This window comes from Rhagoletis pomonella, unplaced genomic scaffold (genome assembly GCF_013731165.1).
Source record: "Rhagoletis pomonella isolate Grant_MI unplaced genomic scaffold, Rhpom_1.0 Rhpom_scaffold_02422, whole genome shotgun sequence".
NCBI classification, from domain to species: Eukaryota; Metazoa; Arthropoda; class Insecta; order Diptera; family Tephritidae; genus Rhagoletis; species Rhagoletis pomonella.
Window position 1 is genome coordinate 10,298 of NW_023460976.1, and position 19,912 is coordinate 30,209.

At 32.4% G+C, this 19,912-nt stretch overlaps 2 protein-coding genes across 7 annotated transcripts; both read right to left on the bottom strand.

Annotated features, from left to right (window-relative positions):
- Window positions 1–1,703: 1,703 nt before the first annotated feature.
- LOC118753408 (guanine nucleotide-binding protein G(s) subunit alpha) lies at window positions 1,704–14,504 on the bottom strand. 5 transcript variants are annotated; one of them, XM_036488274.1, is made up of 9 exons: window positions 14,405–14,504; window positions 11,352–11,918; window positions 11,080–11,176; window positions 10,169–10,289; window positions 9,848–9,976; window positions 9,553–9,732; window positions 9,135–9,259; window positions 6,331–6,404; window positions 1,704–2,117 (listed from the first exon to the last, which is right to left on the bottom strand). In XM_036488274.1, the coding sequence occupies exons 2-9, from the start codon at window positions 11,625–11,627 to the stop codon at window positions 1,971–1,973; spliced, it is 1,149 nt and encodes a 382-aa protein (XP_036344167.1). In that variant the 5' UTR covers window positions 11,628–11,918; window positions 14,405–14,504; the 3' UTR covers window positions 1,704–1,970. The 5 variants fall into 5 exon arrangements, with proteins under 5 accessions (XP_036344167.1, XP_036344166.1, XP_036344168.1 ...); XM_036488273.1 differs by having other exon boundaries at window positions 14,255–14,463; XM_036488275.1 differs by lacking the exon at window positions 14,405–14,504 and adding an exon at window positions 14,180–14,250.
- A 3,313-nt stretch (window positions 14,505–17,817) lies between these two features.
- On the bottom strand, window positions 17,818–19,340 carry LOC118753411 (methyltransferase-like protein 9). 2 transcript variants are annotated; one of them, XM_036488280.1, is made up of 3 exons: window positions 18,939–19,340; window positions 18,462–18,746; window positions 17,818–18,411 (listed from the first exon to the last, which is right to left on the bottom strand). In XM_036488280.1, the coding sequence occupies exons 1-3, from the start codon at window positions 19,131–19,133 to the stop codon at window positions 17,842–17,844; spliced, it is 1,050 nt and encodes a 349-aa protein (XP_036344173.1). In that variant the 5' UTR covers window positions 19,134–19,340; the 3' UTR covers window positions 17,818–17,841. The 2 variants fall into 2 exon arrangements, with proteins under 2 accessions (XP_036344173.1, XP_036344174.1); XM_036488281.1 differs by having other exon boundaries at window positions 17,818–18,402; window positions 18,939–19,337.
- Window positions 19,341–19,912: the final 572 nt, after the last annotated feature.

The window sequence follows — 19,912 nt, forward strand, 5'->3', positions numbered from 1 at the left end:
GAAATTCTAAAAAGCAAAGGAAATGTCGGCTTTATAGAATAGAAAACAGTAAAAGGAAAACCCACGCGTGCGAAAAAACATGTTTCAGATAGCAGCGAAATGACACTGTAACAAGAATCATAAAATGCTTGATCTCTCTGCAAAATCACAGCATATAATGACAATAAAGTACGAAGTAAGCCAAAAAACATTACGAGTACCACTTTGCACAAAATTTTTTAAACACTGAAAATGAAAATTAGAAGCGGCTCTGAGCGCTTTCTCAAAATATGCTTGCAGCACATTTATTTCAGTTTTGTACAACGGAATAGGGAAAATTTTTTCATTGGGGACCCATAAACCGACTCCAGATATAACTATGAACTGTTTGTCGTCGAAATGGCTAAAAACAATAATAACTCAAATTGGCACAATAAAGTCCCAAAATAGTATTTAAAAAAAAAAGCCCTCCGCACTATGCCCGAAAATTTAAGCAAGCCAATCGTTATGGACATGAATCTTTTCTATAAAAATTTTTCTTGCAAATTTCGACAATATCTATGTATGTAATATTTGTTGCATCCGAAAGTATAGCTGTTTCTTTTTACTACATCAGTTCGTATTTCATTCCACATACGTTAGTTTTATAGTAATTTTTTCCATGACTTCATACCAACATAAGTATTTTCACTGCATGAAAACTATGTAAAATAAAGCCGGTTTATCCGGTTTTTCTCTTAATTTCAAAATAGGGCACCGGTTTTTTCTTAAATTCAAAATAGGGCACACGTTTTTTTAGAAATTGCAATTTTACGAAAACCTCGAAAACCGGGTTTGGAAAAAAGGCGAGTAATCGAACACCCTAGTATGTATACAGTGTGCCAACCCAGCGCTTATCAAAAAAATAAAAGTTTTTGCAGGGAAGTACTGGCAAACAAACAATTGCCAAATATGGATATGAACAAAAAGAAACGTCAGTATTGGCACACTGTATACACTGTGGTACGAATTACACTATATTTATATAAAAAAGTTGTGTATTTGTGTTGCCTAATTATTTTCTTTAGTTCCCAACAATAAAATATTTACGAATTTCCTACATAACAATTTTGTGTATTATTTATACATACTTACCTACTTAAATACTATACATATATGTATGTATGTACATTAGGATAGCCCTTAGTTATATGGAGAAAAATAAAAGTGTTTGGATTCTCGGCCTTACCCCCTAGAAACGTGTGAATAGCCTAAAGACTAAACTATACAAATTTTAGGTCAATCAAAAAAGATTTAGAGGTGGCTCAAAGCGCTCAAAGTTTCCCATTTGTTTTATATGGCGGAAAAACTATTTTTCGTAGAAATTGTATAGAATCCTTGAAAAGCAATATTTTTTAATTGGCAAACTCTCTCTTTAGGAGACTTCAAAAAATAACACCCAATTGGTTATTTAAAATTTGTTTAGTATTAACAATTTTTATGGATCCCCTCATTGCATTTTTAGGGGTTTTGGGGGAACCATAACAAATTTTTAATATTAATAAACTTTTAAATAAATAATTGGTTATTTTTGTGGAAGTGCCCTGAAGAGAAAGAGTTTGGCGATTGGAAAATATTGACTTTCATGGGTTCTATACCATTTCTACAAAAAATTGTTTTTTCGCCATATAAAACTTTGAGCGCTTTGAGCCACCTCTAAATATTTTTTGATTGAACCAAAACTTTGTATAGTTTAGTTTATAGGCTATTCACACATTTCTAGGGGGTAAGAACGAGAATCCGAGCCCTTTTCGAAATAAGGGACACCCTAATGTACATATGTATACGTACATATTTTTATATAGAATACCTGCTTCCTCCCCGCCTATTTTTTTAGGAATAAAAATATGAATATGTGTCTTTGATCAAACATGGTATTTTTATTTAATTGTTCTTAAAGAATTTTGTTTTTTATTTGCATATTTTTATTTCCACTGACACTAAAAATAAACCTATAACAACTCATATTGGCGAAGATGCATTCTTTGAATTATATCTCGACAATCATTAAACACTCTTTTGATATTTTCCGTATCAACTGCACATGTAAAGTGCGGATAACAGTAGTGTTTGCCATCGCCACTAGCAGTTGAAATACGCTGTAATGAGGCAGAAGAACGAAGGAGCAAATATTTTTTTTAGTTTATTTTTAATTTTGAATATTATTATTTTTTCTCTTTTTTTTTAGAATGTGGTGCATTTGTTGGTTGGTTTGAATGATTTATGGTAATGATTTGGATTTGGGTGATAAACAAAAGTGGCGCAGATTATGAGAAAGTTTAGGAAAAAAATAAGAAAATCATAAATAAGCAATTCTGCGATTATTGTTGGAAGATTAGCTTGTATATCCAAATAATTTGGCTTGTTTTGGGTCTCTGTTATAATAAGTATACGTACTTGAATCTTTTGTTTGATTCGCATTTGATTTCAGAGCTTGCATTTTCCTCCAGATTTGAGATTTTCAAAGCCATTTGGCTGGTACCTTTTAGCAGTCACTTTTTCGAGAAATGCCCCACAGAGCATAGCCCTTCAGCAACCTCGCGCTAGCAAGAGCTAGGTTCTCACGTCATTTTCTTTCATATTGTATGAGCAGATTAGAGCACTTGGCGTAATGGTCTGGAAAGGCGGCTGTCACTAACAATAGGTTATTGTATCGCCGAGGACTCTTTCATTTCTCTATTTAGTTTGCTTTTTCCCCGACATTAAAATCACGTATTACATATACTCGGATACACTTGAAAAGGAACATTTTCTTGCATGATCCGAGGTTATATCTGGACTTGTGGGTATCGGGAGCTTCATTTCGAAGCATGTCTTAAAGCACTCTTTACAAAAATCGCATTGGCGCCAAATGTAATCGATTTTAAACAATATTTTTTTACAATAGCTAGTATACAGATATTGCAAGATATTTTTAATAGCTTCGAAAGCTCTTAAAAGCTTCATTTTATCACTTTCACTCCATTTTGCGGCAGGAACGTACATTTGCAACGAAAAAAGTAGGTAAATGCTGTATTATGAAATATCCATTCCGTTTTCTTTTTGAGTTTATCTATCGCTAATAACTGATATGCTTATCTATTATTATTCTAAGGTAAGTTGAGCTTTAGAGCAGTGATTTCTTGATGAGTGCATCAATTTGGAGGCCTAAATTTATCGGAGTCTATGCTCGATATTTTATAAACAGGCATTCAAGGGTTAAGAAAATGGAGAAAACGAAGGGACTTCCTTGGATACTTTGTTTTCATGAATCAGAATAAATTTTGCTTAACAACTTTTTAAGCGTTCAACGGCACTGAAGAAAATCAAAAAGTTGAGCACTTCTCGGATCGAAGACTTTGCGGGCGATATGTTAGGAATAAAATTAAAAGGCCTGCAAATATTGTTGACAGCTGAAACTAACAGGCATCATCGCATGAAAACGTAATGAAATGGAACGAACCCCAAAGGCCACACGAAAATGATAGAAGGCTCCTTGGCAGGTTAACTACATATTGTAGTGATATTGCACCAAAATTTAAGAAAAAAGGTGGGGCTCATGATTTTTGAAATTAAGTATTCTAAGATCGAGAGGATAGTATGTATAGCGGCCTGAAGCGCGAATTCGTATTTTAGAACAGCTGAGCTCATATTTCAAACGGCGAAAATAGCGAAATATTCATAAGAAAACAATTATAAAGGAAACAATCTCCTCAACAAACCCGCATTATTAGATTAATTTTGTGAGTACAAAATTTTGCTCCAATTTGTGCCATAGGACCTATAACAACAAGGATAAGGAAGCAAATTGTACCTTTTTTCTCTGGCCACACTATTTTCGAGACCTTGATTCACTGGCCAATCCGTTTAATGGTAGCAGCTTGTTCTCACGGCGATGGAATTTTCAATGACCGAGATGTCCATGAATTATTATATAAGGCCTATAAAAGTCTTCCAAGCAAGGTTTTTAAAAACATTGGCATTAAGGAGGTAGTGCATAATACCAAAGTACTCATATTAATTAAAAAACTAAATATCAAAAGGAAAATCCTAACAAACAAACTTGAAAAACCTGCTCAAACAGGCCCGGTGGGCCACAAGGATATACAGAATCGTTCGCAATGCAAGCTGAAGTTCTAAACACATTGAAAACGACGTGCTACGGGCCACAGCTTCCAATTTGTTATCCTCATCATCTAAACTCTAAGTCGATGATGACATGATTTTTTTGAATGCGGCAGTGTGAAATCATGAATTTGTGTGAGTTTGACATGAGTTTGATCTGTCGCTGGAAAATAGATAGATATAATAGATATAATCTGGCCACAAACACAGTCGTCGCCAAATAATTATCTATGTACATAAGAGTACGTGTTAAAATAATTTGACAACTGTGGTCCGCAGCTCGTCGTTTTCATTGTGTTCGGGCTACGACGATCTGTTCTACGAAATTGTAGTGAGCGGTACCGTACCGGGCTTGATTGATCTGGGCTTACAACGGATTTTTGAATTTTGTGTGTGATGACGTGAAATTTTCAGTGCAACCAAAATGTATGTATGTATGTGAGCATATACAAAGTCGCATATGGGTATTTCCATACGTCATATACGTGACAGTCGTACGTTTAAATGAGATACAAACAAGGAAAAACATTTGTTTTTTTTTTTACTTTTTTGGACCCTTGTGTAGCACATAATTAGCTCTATGTTTAACCGAAAAATGAAAACAATCGAACCGCATGGTCCTGAAATATACGCGAGACGTTACGTGACAAAAATGGAAGTAGATTTTTCCTTCTCTTACAAAATCGCAAAACTCTGCGAAAGTATGATTTGAAGTAATGCCAGTTGTTTTTAGAGTTTTTTGAATTAATGCAACTTGTTTTAATTTTCTTTTACAACCTCAAGTGTGAAACGTTAGTGACGTGACACAAATTTCCATATATATATTTTTGTTAATATTGCTTGTAAATGAATTTTTAACGCAAATAAAACATGAATTTTGTCGAATATACTGTATATTTTGACTTCAGCGATAATTCAGGGTAATCTTTTCTTGGAAATCAATGATTTATTATGTTTCAACTACATACGGTTTTTCAAAATATCTCGACCTTGGCGCACCTAGCAACACCAGTATATATTTGAAAAAGCAGACAAATTGGCCCATAAATAAGTTAGATATATGACTTTTTTCGCGGTAGATTTTCCGATGGAAACACCCATATTCAAAATTGTATGTAGAGGAATAACAAGTAACGAGCTACCCTTTAATTTTGAGGATGTATGCATGTACATGGTGTGCTTTTACTTTTTGCAAGCTTTTTTTACTTTGCATAAATATAAATAAAATTTGCTATATGTGACAGGAAAAGTTAAGAGGGATCGACGGTTCGAAAATAAGTTTTCGAGGAAAACCACTTTGAAGTTAACAACTGAAATCGATTTGTACTTTTATTGGCAATCTGTCCATTTTTGAAGTAAAAAAAAAACACTAGTGCAGGTAAAAAGCTGCGGTTTGTAGCATAGAAAAGAGTGTAGCAAGTCTCGTTCTATGAAACGGTGATGTGAAAATAAAAACTTAGTTTTGTTTTTCATTTTAAGCGATTCCCGATCATTAAATACTTTTTGAGTTTAAGGCAACAATATTCTTTATGACAAGATGATGTCTTTGAACAAAATGCCGAACTCTTCTTTTTCAAAGACACAAAACTTTGATTCTCATTCGAAAACATAGTGAAATTATACTAGGTGAAGTAATAGGAGCGAGAAGAAATATTTATATTGATTTGAACCATCTTGTGTATTTGAAAATTTGCCTTTAAAATGTTGGATAAGATAGCCGAATGACACGATATTAAAGTGGGAAAGCTGTTTTATTACTTCAACTGTTTATTGAGCCTTGATTCGAAAAACGAATCGCAATTTTATGTGAAGTGGTGAAAAATGTTTTCACTTCACATTATTAGAGAACAGGAGAACAGAAATTGGCTCTTTTAACTTTTCCTGTGACAAATTTGCATTTATAAAGTTCTTATCATTTACAGAGCCAATCGGCCCTATTCCGATTATCGGAACGACAGTCGTTCGTCGAAATTTGAGATTTTCATTGCCGTTATGAGGCAACCGATGACATAATCTACTAAAAATGTGTATTCCTATTATCCTTTCGAAATGAAGAAGTAGTGAAAACGTGTTAAAATCTGTCGTTAATGTTTTTATCTACGACTCATTTCAACGAACGACTTACGACAACCGGAATAAGGGTGATTAAAGAGTAAGACGTTTCTGTTATTTTTCCCAAATATGTATGTATTCAAATTTCTTACTTACCAAAAATTCATCTCGAATGAAATATTTTGCTCTGATCACTTCTGGGTCATCACCAGATTCTGTTATAGCATCACCTGTAAATTAAAACAAGAAAATAAATTATTGAAATTTCCATTTTGTTCCGGGCTTTCGATTAAAAAAATAATACAATGTCCGATTTCCACTCCGCATAAAGAAATACAATTTTTGTCATTTCAGTGTCAAGTGGGAATTTGACATGGTAATTTTTTAGTTTAGCACAAAATAAAGTCAAATTAATTAAAAGAATTAAAAATTTTAATCTATTAAATATTGTTATATTGCGATTATACTGACATCGACTGACGACGAAGTAGAGAGGAGAGTTTAAACCCTGGAAGTGCTTGTACATATATAAATACAGTGCCGTACAAAAGTATTGACACAGAGAATTTTTCTCAATGTATGCAAAGTTTTTTGTTCTAATTTCTTTTCGCTAATTTGTTATAAAAATATAGTTCATACCACAGCAAGGAACATAAAAATAAAATCTCTAAACTATTTGCAAAACTCAATAATATTCAATAAATTTGCATACTAATTAGCAACTTTCTAATAAGATTTTTTAGAAAAATTCAAAGTATGCAGTTTTATAGCCCATTAAATTGTAGTATAACAAAGTGCAAAGTGCTAAATAATCCCATTGATTTTTAGCAAGTTTTTTTCCTGACGCTGTTATTATTTTCATCCATAGAAAAAAAATTGTCGGACATTGGAGTTACAGGAAAAATGATTCCGTACTCCAAAAAATACGCTTGAATTGATATGAAAAGTAATATATGTATGTATCTATGTGGGTATATGAATAACGACCGCTTAAAATCGATTTCAAAGTTCTACTTTCGCTGTAGAAATTTTAGGTCTACGTTATGTAGTTTGACTATTGTCAATTAAATCGAATGCTTTGTATTGCATGCGCTCCACGTTTTTCATTTTCAATTTCATAGATTGTTTATAATGACTTTTGCTAAAATTTCAAAATCAAAAGTTATCAAAACAAATTCTATGGGACTGAGAAATATTATTTTCTACTTTTTAGTCCATTTATAAAAGCGTTGTATATTAAAAAGTTTTTTTTTATATTATTTATTATTTTATATCTTTTGAACCATGAAAAAGTATCTGTGAAGTGCAGAAGGAAAGCGTTTTGAACGAAAAATTCAATCAGACAAATTTCAGAAAAAAACAGGCGAAAACTTATCCTTTTCATCACCATTTTCGGTACTTTGCTGTACATACGTTTCTGCCGCACACTTTAGTGGGATCATTAAAGTATCCGGAAATGGAATCGGTAAACGGACAAAAATCCGGTTATCATAGACTTATTTTTCGTTTTCGGATTTTTTGATGGCTGGGTGTAAAGCGATCACTGTTTGAAAAAATGCTTTTTTTGTTCGCGTACTTTTTGGCTGCTACTCACTTTTTACTCTCACCGCAGAGAGTAATTTTGCTGTTTGACATTTTTGTTACTGATAGTAAAAAGCGAGTAACAACGAAACCAGTGATCGCTAGAGATATGAGCCATATAACAGTAGTAAGAGTTTTTTTCTTTGAATTTTGAATTGTGTCGTTATTGCAGAGTACCATCGATATGTACTTTTGAGAAATGTTACTTCAGTTGAATTTCGTATGTAAGGGAATATGTATATATTCAGCGTCAAATCGACCTTCGTGGAAATGCGAACCTGAGCGCGAACCAGAGCACGAACCAACTAAGGTACAACATTTTTTATGATTTTTTTTTTACCTTTTAGGGCACAAAAATATTTTTGTCCTTTATTTTATTTTTTATTTTTATTTTTATTTTATATATTTTAATATTTTTGAAAGCCCAATCGCCTTAGGGAATAACAGAAATTACCGCAAATGGTTGTTACTTGTTAAAATTGAAATTATGTAAGGTGAGCAAAAGATTAATCATAAAAATTTACGATAGTTTTTAATATTTTGGACCTAAAATCTTTTTCTTAAGTATAGCTTTATTTTTAAAGCTTTTATGTATTTCCAAGTACCTGTTTCGGCAATTGAGTGGTTTATGTGAACCTATGTTAAGCTGGATTTCCATTGAGCGTAAAGTGACAAACATTTTCTTTTTTACAAAGACGGAAATTAAAAAAAATTGTCATTAAGTTCGTCTCCACAAGGCGTTTTGCAAATGCATTTTTTTGGAAATGCGGCGTTAGAATAGACTTTGAATATGTCAGTGTAAACTCAAAATAAAGTCAGTTTTTGTTTTAAAATCTTATTTGGCAGCTGATTTACAAGTGCTTCTAATATAATCTAACAAATTAAACATCGGCGGCTTCAACAGTAGACAACTAACTCACATTCGGTGATTAACTTTACATTTTTAACCAACTTCATTTTAACCGAGGAGCTTATCAATTCGTCGGAATATGTGTGTGTGGCGTTAGAATAGACTTTGAATATGTCAGTGTAAACTCAAAATAAGTTGTCAGTTTTTTTTAAATCTTATTTGGCAGCTGATTTACAAGTGCTTCTAATATAATCTAACAAATCAAACATCGGCCGCTTTCACAGTAGACAACTAACTCGCGTTCGGTGACTAACTTTACATTTTTAACCGACTTCAAAAAAGGAGGAGCTTATCAATTCGTCGGATTTTTTTTGTATGAATGTTACTTAATGCCCTCAATATCTATAGTTAACTACCGAATGAGAGTTATCACGTCTAAGTAATAATAAATGTTAACTGCACGCCCAATTAATATCTACCCAAACCACTGAAGCACAAACATAAATCATTTTTATTTGCTTATACTTACTTGGTGTTTGATACTTGTTAAATTCGGAAAAGTATTCCGAAAGTTTACTCTTTCCAGCTTTAATTTTTTCAGCTAACAAATCTTGCTTATTTAAAAATAAAATTACAGAAATTGTGCGTAACCATCTGCAAATATGAATAGTTTAAAATTAATCGAGATTAAAAAAGCGGATATTGCGCATAATATTTAATATGCAAATACTAAATACAATACAAATAAATATGCTGATGAGATGTACATATGATTTCCCCAAACTTTTCTGCAGCATATATAAATATAAAATAAACTGCAAACATGTATTTATTTCTTATTTTCTTTGGAGTCGTTTGAATGCATAAAAATAACTATATTTTTTATAGTAAAATTACGCCCTAACTTAACATCATTTTTTATCAAATGCAACATTTCTTTTAATTACCTGTTATTCCAAATGCTTTTGAATAAGTCCAATGATTCACGGAGACGATTTTGCGTTGGATCTTCTCGCAATACCATATTGTAGCTTGAACATGCAGTTACAAAAATTATAGCTGTAACATCATTGAAGCATTGAATCCATTTACGCCGTTCATCACGTTGGCCTCCAACATCGAACATGCTGCAAAATTAATTAATATTTATGCATGTTAAGTTATATGTAGATTATGTTGGGCATGAATATGCATATGCATAGGTATATACATATGTACATCGTTTTTTATGCAGGTACTTACTGGAAATTTACTTTATCCACTTGAAATCGTGTTTCGAAAATGCCAGAAGTCAAGACACGGCATCTTAAAATATCCTGCTCGCTTGGTGTATAATCTGGTTTCTTTATTATGCTTACCCGATCCAAAAAACTTGAAAGAAGGAGAAAATATAAAATAAAAATGTGGATTTAGATATATTTGGCAAGTTGCAAATGTTAAAATGGCAGGAAATGCGAAAATGGTAGGAATTTTCCATAATGAAGAAATTAAAAAAAATACTTTTTTTGCTGGAAAATTGATTGCAGTTTAAGACTAAACAATCAATATTCTAAGCGAACTCACTATTTTGCGCAGTCAATCAGTTGATATTCATTTGATCTTTCAAATGTTTGCAATACTCCTCGATCTTTCCATAATTCCTCTGTATGCTCATAAAATTCCGGAGGATAATTAAAATCGGGACCTGAAAGAAATTTTATAGGAAGTTAGTAAAAAGTTAGTACATATGTACGCTAGGGTGGAGTAATTTCTTCGGAGCAAAGTTTTCGTAGAAATTATATGAATTATTTCTAATTTAAAATTATACGATTAATTCTAAGCAAGGTTGGCGAACACACTTTAGACCAAAACTTACGTTTGACCATCCCAATTTTCAAAAGAAAAATCAGGAAATCAGTTTATGAAGAAAACACAAAATTTTGTAAATGAAAAATTAATTTTGTTCAGGAAATATTATGGTACATACACTGATTGTTCTTTTAAAAATTGGGAGGGTCAAACGTCATTTGTTGTATATACTTTGTTAACCATTTTTGCTTAGAATCGATCATAGAATTGGAATATGCCATACACTTTTTTTCGAAATTAAATTAATCCGCCCTAATGTACGTATGACTAAAGGTATATTGTAAATATTTTTTTTAATTTTTACTAAAATAAGGAACCATTTGAAAAAAAAGTTGTTTCTAGCATAACTTTTTAAGATCAGCCTAATTCTATGACATACATACAATTATTTATTTATACATACATAATACGTGGAGAGTAAATATTTAAAACGTTTCCTATGTAATCATTAAATTAAAAAATGAAAACTTTTGTTTGTGTTTTTAATACTACTTCAAAATATGACCTTCTTTTGAATAACTTTTGAAAGTCTAAAGCTTAAATTTTCACATAAGTAATTAAGTTCTATAAACGTACATACATATGTAATTATTAATTTAAGCAATAATTTAATTTAATATTCTTACTGGAAGCGTAATCCTGAATGTATTCAACCCTTGTCTCGTTCTCCTTTTTTTCCAAAGAAACAGGTGGATTCAGTGTGCTCATGGCACCAGTAATTGTCTAAAATAGAAAGTCAAATAATCAATTGAATTCTATAAAGTATGTGTACATATGCATATCTACATATTCGCACATGCACACACGTTTACACATTCATACATACATAGAAATATATGAAATTATGTTATGAATATGTTACAGTAATCGCTAGTAGTCTAAATTTATTATTACTTACCAGGATTGCATCGCGTATATTCTTCTTAATATCATCGACCTTTTGCTTCTTTTCTTGCTCGGAAAATCCATCAACATGCAAAATTCTCATTTGCTTTACAATAGTCGATTTTCCCGACTCACCAGCTCCTAGCAATAGTAGTCGATGGGTAGCTCGATATAGTTGCTTATCCTTTTGGAGCTGCTTTGATATTGCATCGCTTCGACGCTTTTGACTTTTGGAGTCTTCTGAATTTACATCCGTTTGTTTGGAGCTGGGTGACCCGAAGCAACCCATAGCCGTCCAAGGTGTCCACCAACACGCTGCTCTGTTCTCTTGCGCCCCGTCGGGAGACTCCGCCTCCCTATTTCCTCCGTTTTGAGCCAGTCTAATTAGCTCAAAGATCAAGAAGCGTTTTTAAGATATGTGCGTCGCTGCTGTTGCTGTGGTTCTTGTTTTGAGTGTTAAGTTTCCAAATACTTGTGCTTTAGTTGTGTGTTTGTTTGATTTATTTATTTTTGAACTCTCGTTTCTTTTATTTGGTTTTGTGTACAATGATGTGCGTGCAGTTCCCAACCTATTGCGCTTCTGTAAAGGATTCAACATGAAAATGCATAGCAATATTTGCACTGACGTGCCGTGTAATAGTAATTGATCAAATGGAATATAAATATACTTGGCATTAAACGATGGTATTAATATATCGGGGTATTCATCCATATATTGATCTACAATTATTGCATTTTGCAGATAAGGTAGAGAGTAAAATAAAATTAAATTAGAAAACTGAAAAAATAATCTGTTTTCAATAAAATATATATATATATATATATATATAATGTATGTGTAGTAATGAAGAAAAAGTTGAACTAGCTCCCACTTAATAAGTAGCAATAATATTGTTCCGATTTGAATGAATCAAATTAAATTATAGTTTAATTTTACTCTTAATATAAAAAAGTTTACCGTGAAATTAGGTGAATACCGAGATAAGTTCCCTGCGAACCAAAGTTCCCGAAATCCTAACGAAATCTTTAGGAGTATCTCATTTCTGTAACGATTTTTTTTTACGAATTATTAAAGTATGTGGTTGACACGAACTCGTAAAGAAATTTCTGTACGAAATATAAAGAAAATTCTTAAAAAATTCCATAAGAAATTCTTCACAAAGCAGCATTATTTTCATTGCTTTACCGATCTTCTTCCGAAATTTTATAAATGAATAAGTGTGCACAGTGAATATCGTTTTAGAAAATTCGGCAACAAATCGGAAGAGATCTTTACGAATTCCTTAAAATTTCTCTACAATTCAGAATACTCTGAACAAATGGTTTGCAGGGTTTACATGTATGTACATATGTAAATACATACATGTGTATGTAACCAGCAAACAATTTTTTCAGAGTATTCTGAATTGTAGAGAAATTTGAAAGAATTCGTAAAAATCTCTTCCGATTTTTTGCCCAATTTTCTAAAATAAAATAAACTGTGCAAACTTTGATTCTTTTACGAAATTTCGGAAGAAAATCGGTAAAGCAATGAAAATAGTGCTGCTATGTGAAGAATTTCTTTCGGAAGTTTTTCAGAATTTTCTTTATTTTTCGTAAAGAAATTTTCTTACGAGTTCGTGTCAACCACTTCATATGTTTCTTTGAAGATTCGTAAAAAAACCGTTAAAGCTAACGGATTAACTCGACTTAATTCGGATCAACTGCAGTTAATTCCCGAGTTAATCCGGATCAACGCAGCCGTCTGTTTATGCTCTTACAGTAATGAGATACTCCTAAAGATTTCGGGAACTTTGGTTTGCAGGGTATATGCAAAGTTTATCCTCTTTCCTACTGTTTTAGAACATTGTCAATCATTCTAAATTTTTAATTAGACCAATTTTATATTTTTATCACGCACTATACATATATGTATGTACATATGTATGGATGTCCGCATTTAGCTGTGTGTACATCTACATACATACATAAGTGATTATGCACACATAATTTATTTATACATAATATTAACCTGGCTTTGAAATTTTGATATCAGCTGTGACTGTCATTCACTATACTACTTAATTTACATCTCTTTATTTAGTATATCAAACCAAAAAACTTCCCACTTCATAATCTCTACCTCCTGCTCATCCCTGCTAAATGTTGTTTTTTTCTGCTCACTACTGTATATAAAAAAATCTATGTCTGCGCCGCAGCATACTTTTGGAATATTCATACCTACATACATATATACATACATATGTATACTTTTGTTTTGCATATATGTTTTTAGAACCTTAGAAAAGTGATGATTACGACCAATATACTTTTCGGAAAATGTATTTTTACACTTTAAATTAAACATTTTTGACTCAACAAGTTTTTTCACCCTTTTTCGCATGAATAAAAGTATAATATAACGCGACTAGGATGAAGCTAATGAATTTTATATCGAGGAACACTGTCTCACATCAATAGTATATGTATGCATGTACATAGGTATGTATGTATGTATATAAAAAAGTGATCTGCTCATATTGTACTTTCTTTGGATACCTAAAATATGTAGTTTTAGAAAAGATGTCACATTCATTAAATCCATTCGCTACAGAACTATGTATGTATTCACGCATTAAAAAAATATATATATATTTATAAAATTAGAGTACGACTCCCGTGAATAGGTTTTTTTTTGCACAAATGCGGAAAATCTAGGCGTGGTATGCAAAAATTCACCCTCGAGCAAGTTTCGAGTATATCCCAATGAAAAAATGAACATACGGTTTATATTTTTTAACAATCGCGCATGTAATATGCACATTGCAAAACACTTTTTTCCATTTATATAGGAGTTATTACCGACATTGTCCATTTTTATGTATCGTATAAGAAAAAATATACGCGAATATGTAGCACACAAGCGTTCATACATACAATTATGTGTATTTCCAGCCAACGAACGCTTTGTGCATTTACTTTATGTTACATTACGAAATGTGGTTTTCACTTTTTTATAGCTTTTTAGCTAAAATATACTTAAAACTGATTTTTATCAGTATAATTTTATCACTTTTAAGAACTCACTTTGCACTATTTTAGTGATGTGCGATACTTGATTATCGAAAAGCTATCACTATTCAAGTATTTACTCCAATTGGGATACAGTGCTGCCATATCAAAGAAGAAATAATTGGGACCCTACCCGATTCCGGTAGCGCATTTTGGTTCTGAACCGATTCCGGTAGCGCATTTTGTCCTAGTTTCGGTATTAATTCAGAATTTTTTTTTCAGAAATTTTATACCAATTTCTTTACTACTTCTTGTCAACCGCTTCATATATTTTTCTTTAATGATTCGTAAAAAAAATATGAACAAACTTACGATGCTTTAAAAAGATTTCGGAAGCATTTGTTTGCAGGATATGTATTTACGTGTATGTGTATGTATACGCGGATATGTAAAAGCACAGTTAGTCAGCGACGTAGCGTAAACGTAGGTTGGCGTACGTAGCAGCATATCAAATTTACTGTTGATAGAGAGAGAGAGAAACAATGGCAACGTCACCGCCATGCGGTGGTGAGTTTTCGCTAACACGCGAATCCCATAAGGTAGATCGTGTCTGCGTCAACCTACGTCTACGTTACGTCGTTGACTGTTTGAGCTTTAATAGGGCTTTCGCATGCGGCGATTTCACCCTATTCAGACGAGGCTATTTTTGGTTCAACACGAATTGTTATTTAAATTATTGAAAATGAATTTAAATCGCAAAATTTTATGAATCGGCGTAAATTTGGTAAGCCAAGCGTTGGTAAAGTGCTTTTAGCGAAGCTGAAAGATAAAATAAAAGTAAAAAAGTAAAAAAGAAAAAAGTATGTATACAGAATGTAAACAAACACAGGGTTGCAAGGAAAAAAAGTTGAACGAGCTCAAAGTTGGCTGGCGACCAAATGGCTGGTTTCACAAATTTGAAATTTGAAATTTTCCCTCTATTGCCCATTTTGTTGAGTACGGGAATGATTTCTGGGCTGTTTTGAGCACTAGCGGGATCCCGCGTTGCGTATGGGAAAGAACCTGCTGTTATGCAGAGAGTCATTCTTTGTCTCAGAGATATTTTTTACTACTTTTTACATTTGTGTATAAAATAACAAAAACAATAAGAAACAACTTGATAAAATCAAACGAAATAAGGATTGCTAGCATTAATTGTATTCTACATATGTACTACTTTGTATACAACTGCAACAAAAATGTACCATTCTGCTACTAAAAGGAGAAATAGTATGAAAAATACTCCATTTCGCTACTAAAAGGAACAAATAGCAAATTCTATTCACAAGCCAACCCTCTTTTGATCAGTGATTCGGTCTCAGCCGGCTGGTCAAATTTGAAAGGATTGGTCATGCGGTTCAGTGTTCTCGCTCGCTCTCAATTTTTTCGTTTTGCAGTGAAAACAACGCCAATTCGTGACCAGGAATCATATGATCGTCTGCGTAGAAAATGATTTATCGGCCAACCAGTTGGCGAACCGTTAGAAGTTGGTGGTAAATAAGCCGTGTGTAGGCAAGTTGGCCAACCTACCAAAGAACGTAAATCTAGAAAATTGGTTCTTATCAGAATTAATTCAGCGGTAGTAAAAATTAGTATTCGGCAAATTTTGCCAATTATGAGGACTGTTCTGAAAATCCTACGACTTGAAATCAATGTGATTTGTAGAATACTTTTGACTATTTGTAATTAAAGTAATAATATTTCAAATGGAAACTGCTAAAAACACATAATTTACGTTGTTGTTGTTGTAACAGCATACAATCTTCCTAAAGAGGTCTTATCCACCGATTTAGTGCCAAATTTTTTACTTTTTGTTGAAAAATCTCCAAAATAAGTTTTCTAGATCCTACTGATTTCATATCGTACTATTTGCAGAACATGCCTGCATATTTTACGGAGCAGTCAATATATGGTATCGTTATCCCAGCAGGTGACATTCGGCAATTTATACAAACTTTGAAACGAAAATTTTTAAATAAGATAGTTTGGAATTTTTCTTCTCTCCCTTATTATTAATCATAGCGCCCACAATTTTGACTCTAGAAATTATTATTTTTAGTTATGTACTAATAATAGACTGTATGATTACGGTTTCAAAGGATGTACATGATTCCATAAGTACAATATTTTATATGGGCATTTCCAGGGGAAGGTCTTTATAGTCAAAAATTAAAAGTGATATATCTATGTTGCAGAAAATTTGACATGAAAAAAAATCACAATAACTAAATTTTTGTCACCAAAAATACACAACAAATGCGATTTCTTTACAAAAGGTTGACTTTAAATCGACTTTTTTTTTTAAATTGTGCAATTTTGTGCAAAGTCGCACCATTGGCCCTATTGGACAGATGATCGATTAAAGATTCCCGTATAGATCCGATTTATACACGCTGACAAGCAATTTATATCCTTATATGAAAAAAGTGAAATCGCATTTTTTTTTTTCAAATTTAAAGGAGCGCAATTAGCATGCAAGAATGACGTTTAAAATTGCAAAATGATGTATTTACTTAAGTTTACAATGTGTAAAACGAAAAGTATACCCAGACTGTAATCTCGTAAGGAAATGAGACAAATACGACCACTGATTGATAAAGGCCGGACAATTGACGATTATCGTTCGTCAAACAGACATGTTTGTACAAGATCAACATTCTTCTACCTTATTTTCGAACAACTGGGGACCGATTTTCTATTATATCAGACATCCATACGCACATATATCGTACCTGAACTTTTTTTTACCAACTTCGATTTTTGATATTCCTTCCCCTTGATCGCCAAATTTACGCACTGTGCGACGTAACAGAAAAAAAAAACATATTTGTATCTGGCTAAGGACCGTTTTTTAGACAAAATTTCGTGATTTATATGCGGTTGCATCAACAATAACAAATCCATATAAAAAATTCAGATGAAAACCCCGCTTTCCCAACAACGATTCATCTATGCTACCAGAACAAACTCGTTTATATCCGTGACAGGGTTGTTTAGCAGATGGATTACCCAAACATATCGTCTTGATGCTAACAAAGAGTTCTTTGTTAGTCACAGCATTACTAACTAGATGTTCATTTTATAATTAAAAGCGTACAAACACATGGTTTGACATGGCATTTTTTTACACTTTACCAAGCTGATATGCAGTAAAAGTACATAATAAAAGTGAACAAAAAATGCTTTGAAATTATAATTTACTCTTGATGCTGATTTTAAATTCAATTTACAATTGTTCTAAGCAAAATCATCTACATTTACAAACTACAAACTATAAGTAATACCATTGTACACAAATACAAAGGTCAATAGGATACAAATATACCATAGGATATAACGAAATCTGCAATACAAAAAAAATTTACTAGCATCAGTGCCTTTTTTCTTTCCGGCACATTTGAGAACAATAGATTTACATTTGTCGCATGCATTTAAATAACATACATACATTTTACATTCATTAGTATAAATATTTAAACTTTATTACCTAAGGGTTTTTTTGACAATACTACTACAATGTCTACTAGCCAATAAAATGATTGCCTTAAATCGCCTTCACATAGATAAGGTGCTTTAGTCCAAGCTTCAATACGGAAACCCATTTGATCTAGTAATTCAAAAAATGCAACTGCCTCTGCTTCGAAACTCAATTGCTGAGAACGTTCTGGCCAATGTTTTAGTAGAGGACGTAGTGGCATGTGGGATGAATTCATTTCCACATAATGTACATAGGGTAAAACCAGTGCCAATAAAACACGTCCATTTGGGGCTAACGCTTTATAAATTTCTTCCAAAAGATCTATTGGATCGATGCATCGGTCCAGCACGTTCAAGCATGATATCAATTGGACATTTTGTACCTCACTTATCCGTTCAAGAATACTAAAGTTTCTATTTTTTAAACGCTCACGCATTGTCCAACTGGTTTCTGTGGCAAATGTATGAATTTTGCTATTTGGATGTAAATCCTGAATCGATCTTAGCAAACGTATAGTAATTTCACCATCTCCGGCGCCAATATCTAAGCAGTGTATCTGTAAAAGCTTAATTTTTTAAATATTGGATAAAGATAGGTTAACAGTGTTATAATTACAGTATCATATGATTTGAAGTCAAAACCACCACATTTAAGCAGTTTTCCAAATTGTTGTTCCGATAGTATAAACATAGAACCACGATTTAGATATCCATTAATATCAGTCTGCGTCATAAAAAATTGTAAAACTACGCGAGCTACAGCATGCCAGATGTGAAGCCAAATATTTGTTGATAGTACTTTGGCACGTTCTAGCCAACGCGTTGTCGATTCGTCTGGCTGGAGCAATGGTACAAACTTGGTTTGGAATTTGGGAGGTAGTTCATGATTGGTTGTATACCACTGAAAATACATATACTAGTTAGTACAATAAATAACACACTTAATTTAATTATCAAATCGTTGGAATATTTTTTTTAACGGTTACACTTAAATTTTTTTATGAGAATTGAAGTCGGATTTGCTTTTTGCTTCAAAATTACTAGTTTTATCTCGGACTTTTTTATAAAAATAATTATGCTATCTCATTCTTACAAGACATGTAGTATCTGCACTTCTCACAAAAATGAGATTCTGATATAAAAATCCACCTAAGGCATAACTAAAAAACTTGTACAAGTTGGTACCAATTCCACATGGTGTTCGTTTGGCCAATAAACTAGTAAAACGTACATGGAGAGAGCACAAATGTTTTCCCAACAAGAATTTGCAAGCAGGATTGTGGCACATGGTTGCATTTTTGTCAACAATAATTGGAATTTTATGTTACCAGGCTGGTTTGATCTATGTGATTTGTGCGAATAAAACTACCTTATTTCACTTTCTGGCCCAACATTTCGCTAAAACATTTTAAGCTTTTTCAGGGGCAAGAGCCCAGCCCCTAATATATTTTATAAATTCATTCCAGGAATTACCGTTGATTTTTGGCAATTTTTTTTCACGCAGTCTTACATACATACAAACTTTTTTTTTCGAAAATACTATATATGGAAAAAATGCAAACTACCTTCAACAAAAAAAAAAGTTCTCAGAAATCAACGCGATTTTTAACTAACTCCGAACTTAACATTTTTTTACTAGAATATAATGGGCTTCAAAATTGCATTCTCAAAAAAATTCTAAAAAATCTGATTAAAAAGTTGAAAGTTTTGATGAAAATTTGCTGAATTTTCGCGAGTTTTGCACAAAGTTTAGGAGTTATATTTTTATGTTTTTTGTTGTAGAATAAACCATATTTTTATACAAAGCTAGCGGAAAAATATTAGAATGAAAATTTTTGCATATATTGTGAAAAACTTATTTTTAGAATAGTCTTGTAAAAATGAACAAGCATAATTACTTTTCCAAAGAAAAGCCCTTAAATTTTGCCGAGATGTAAAAAATGAATTTACCTATAGAAATGAAATAAACGCTGCGTTTCTTTATACATTCCAGATAATCACATTTCACAGCCAGAATAAACAGAATGCGTTTGAAATATACGTTAACATATCATCAGAAACGTTCGT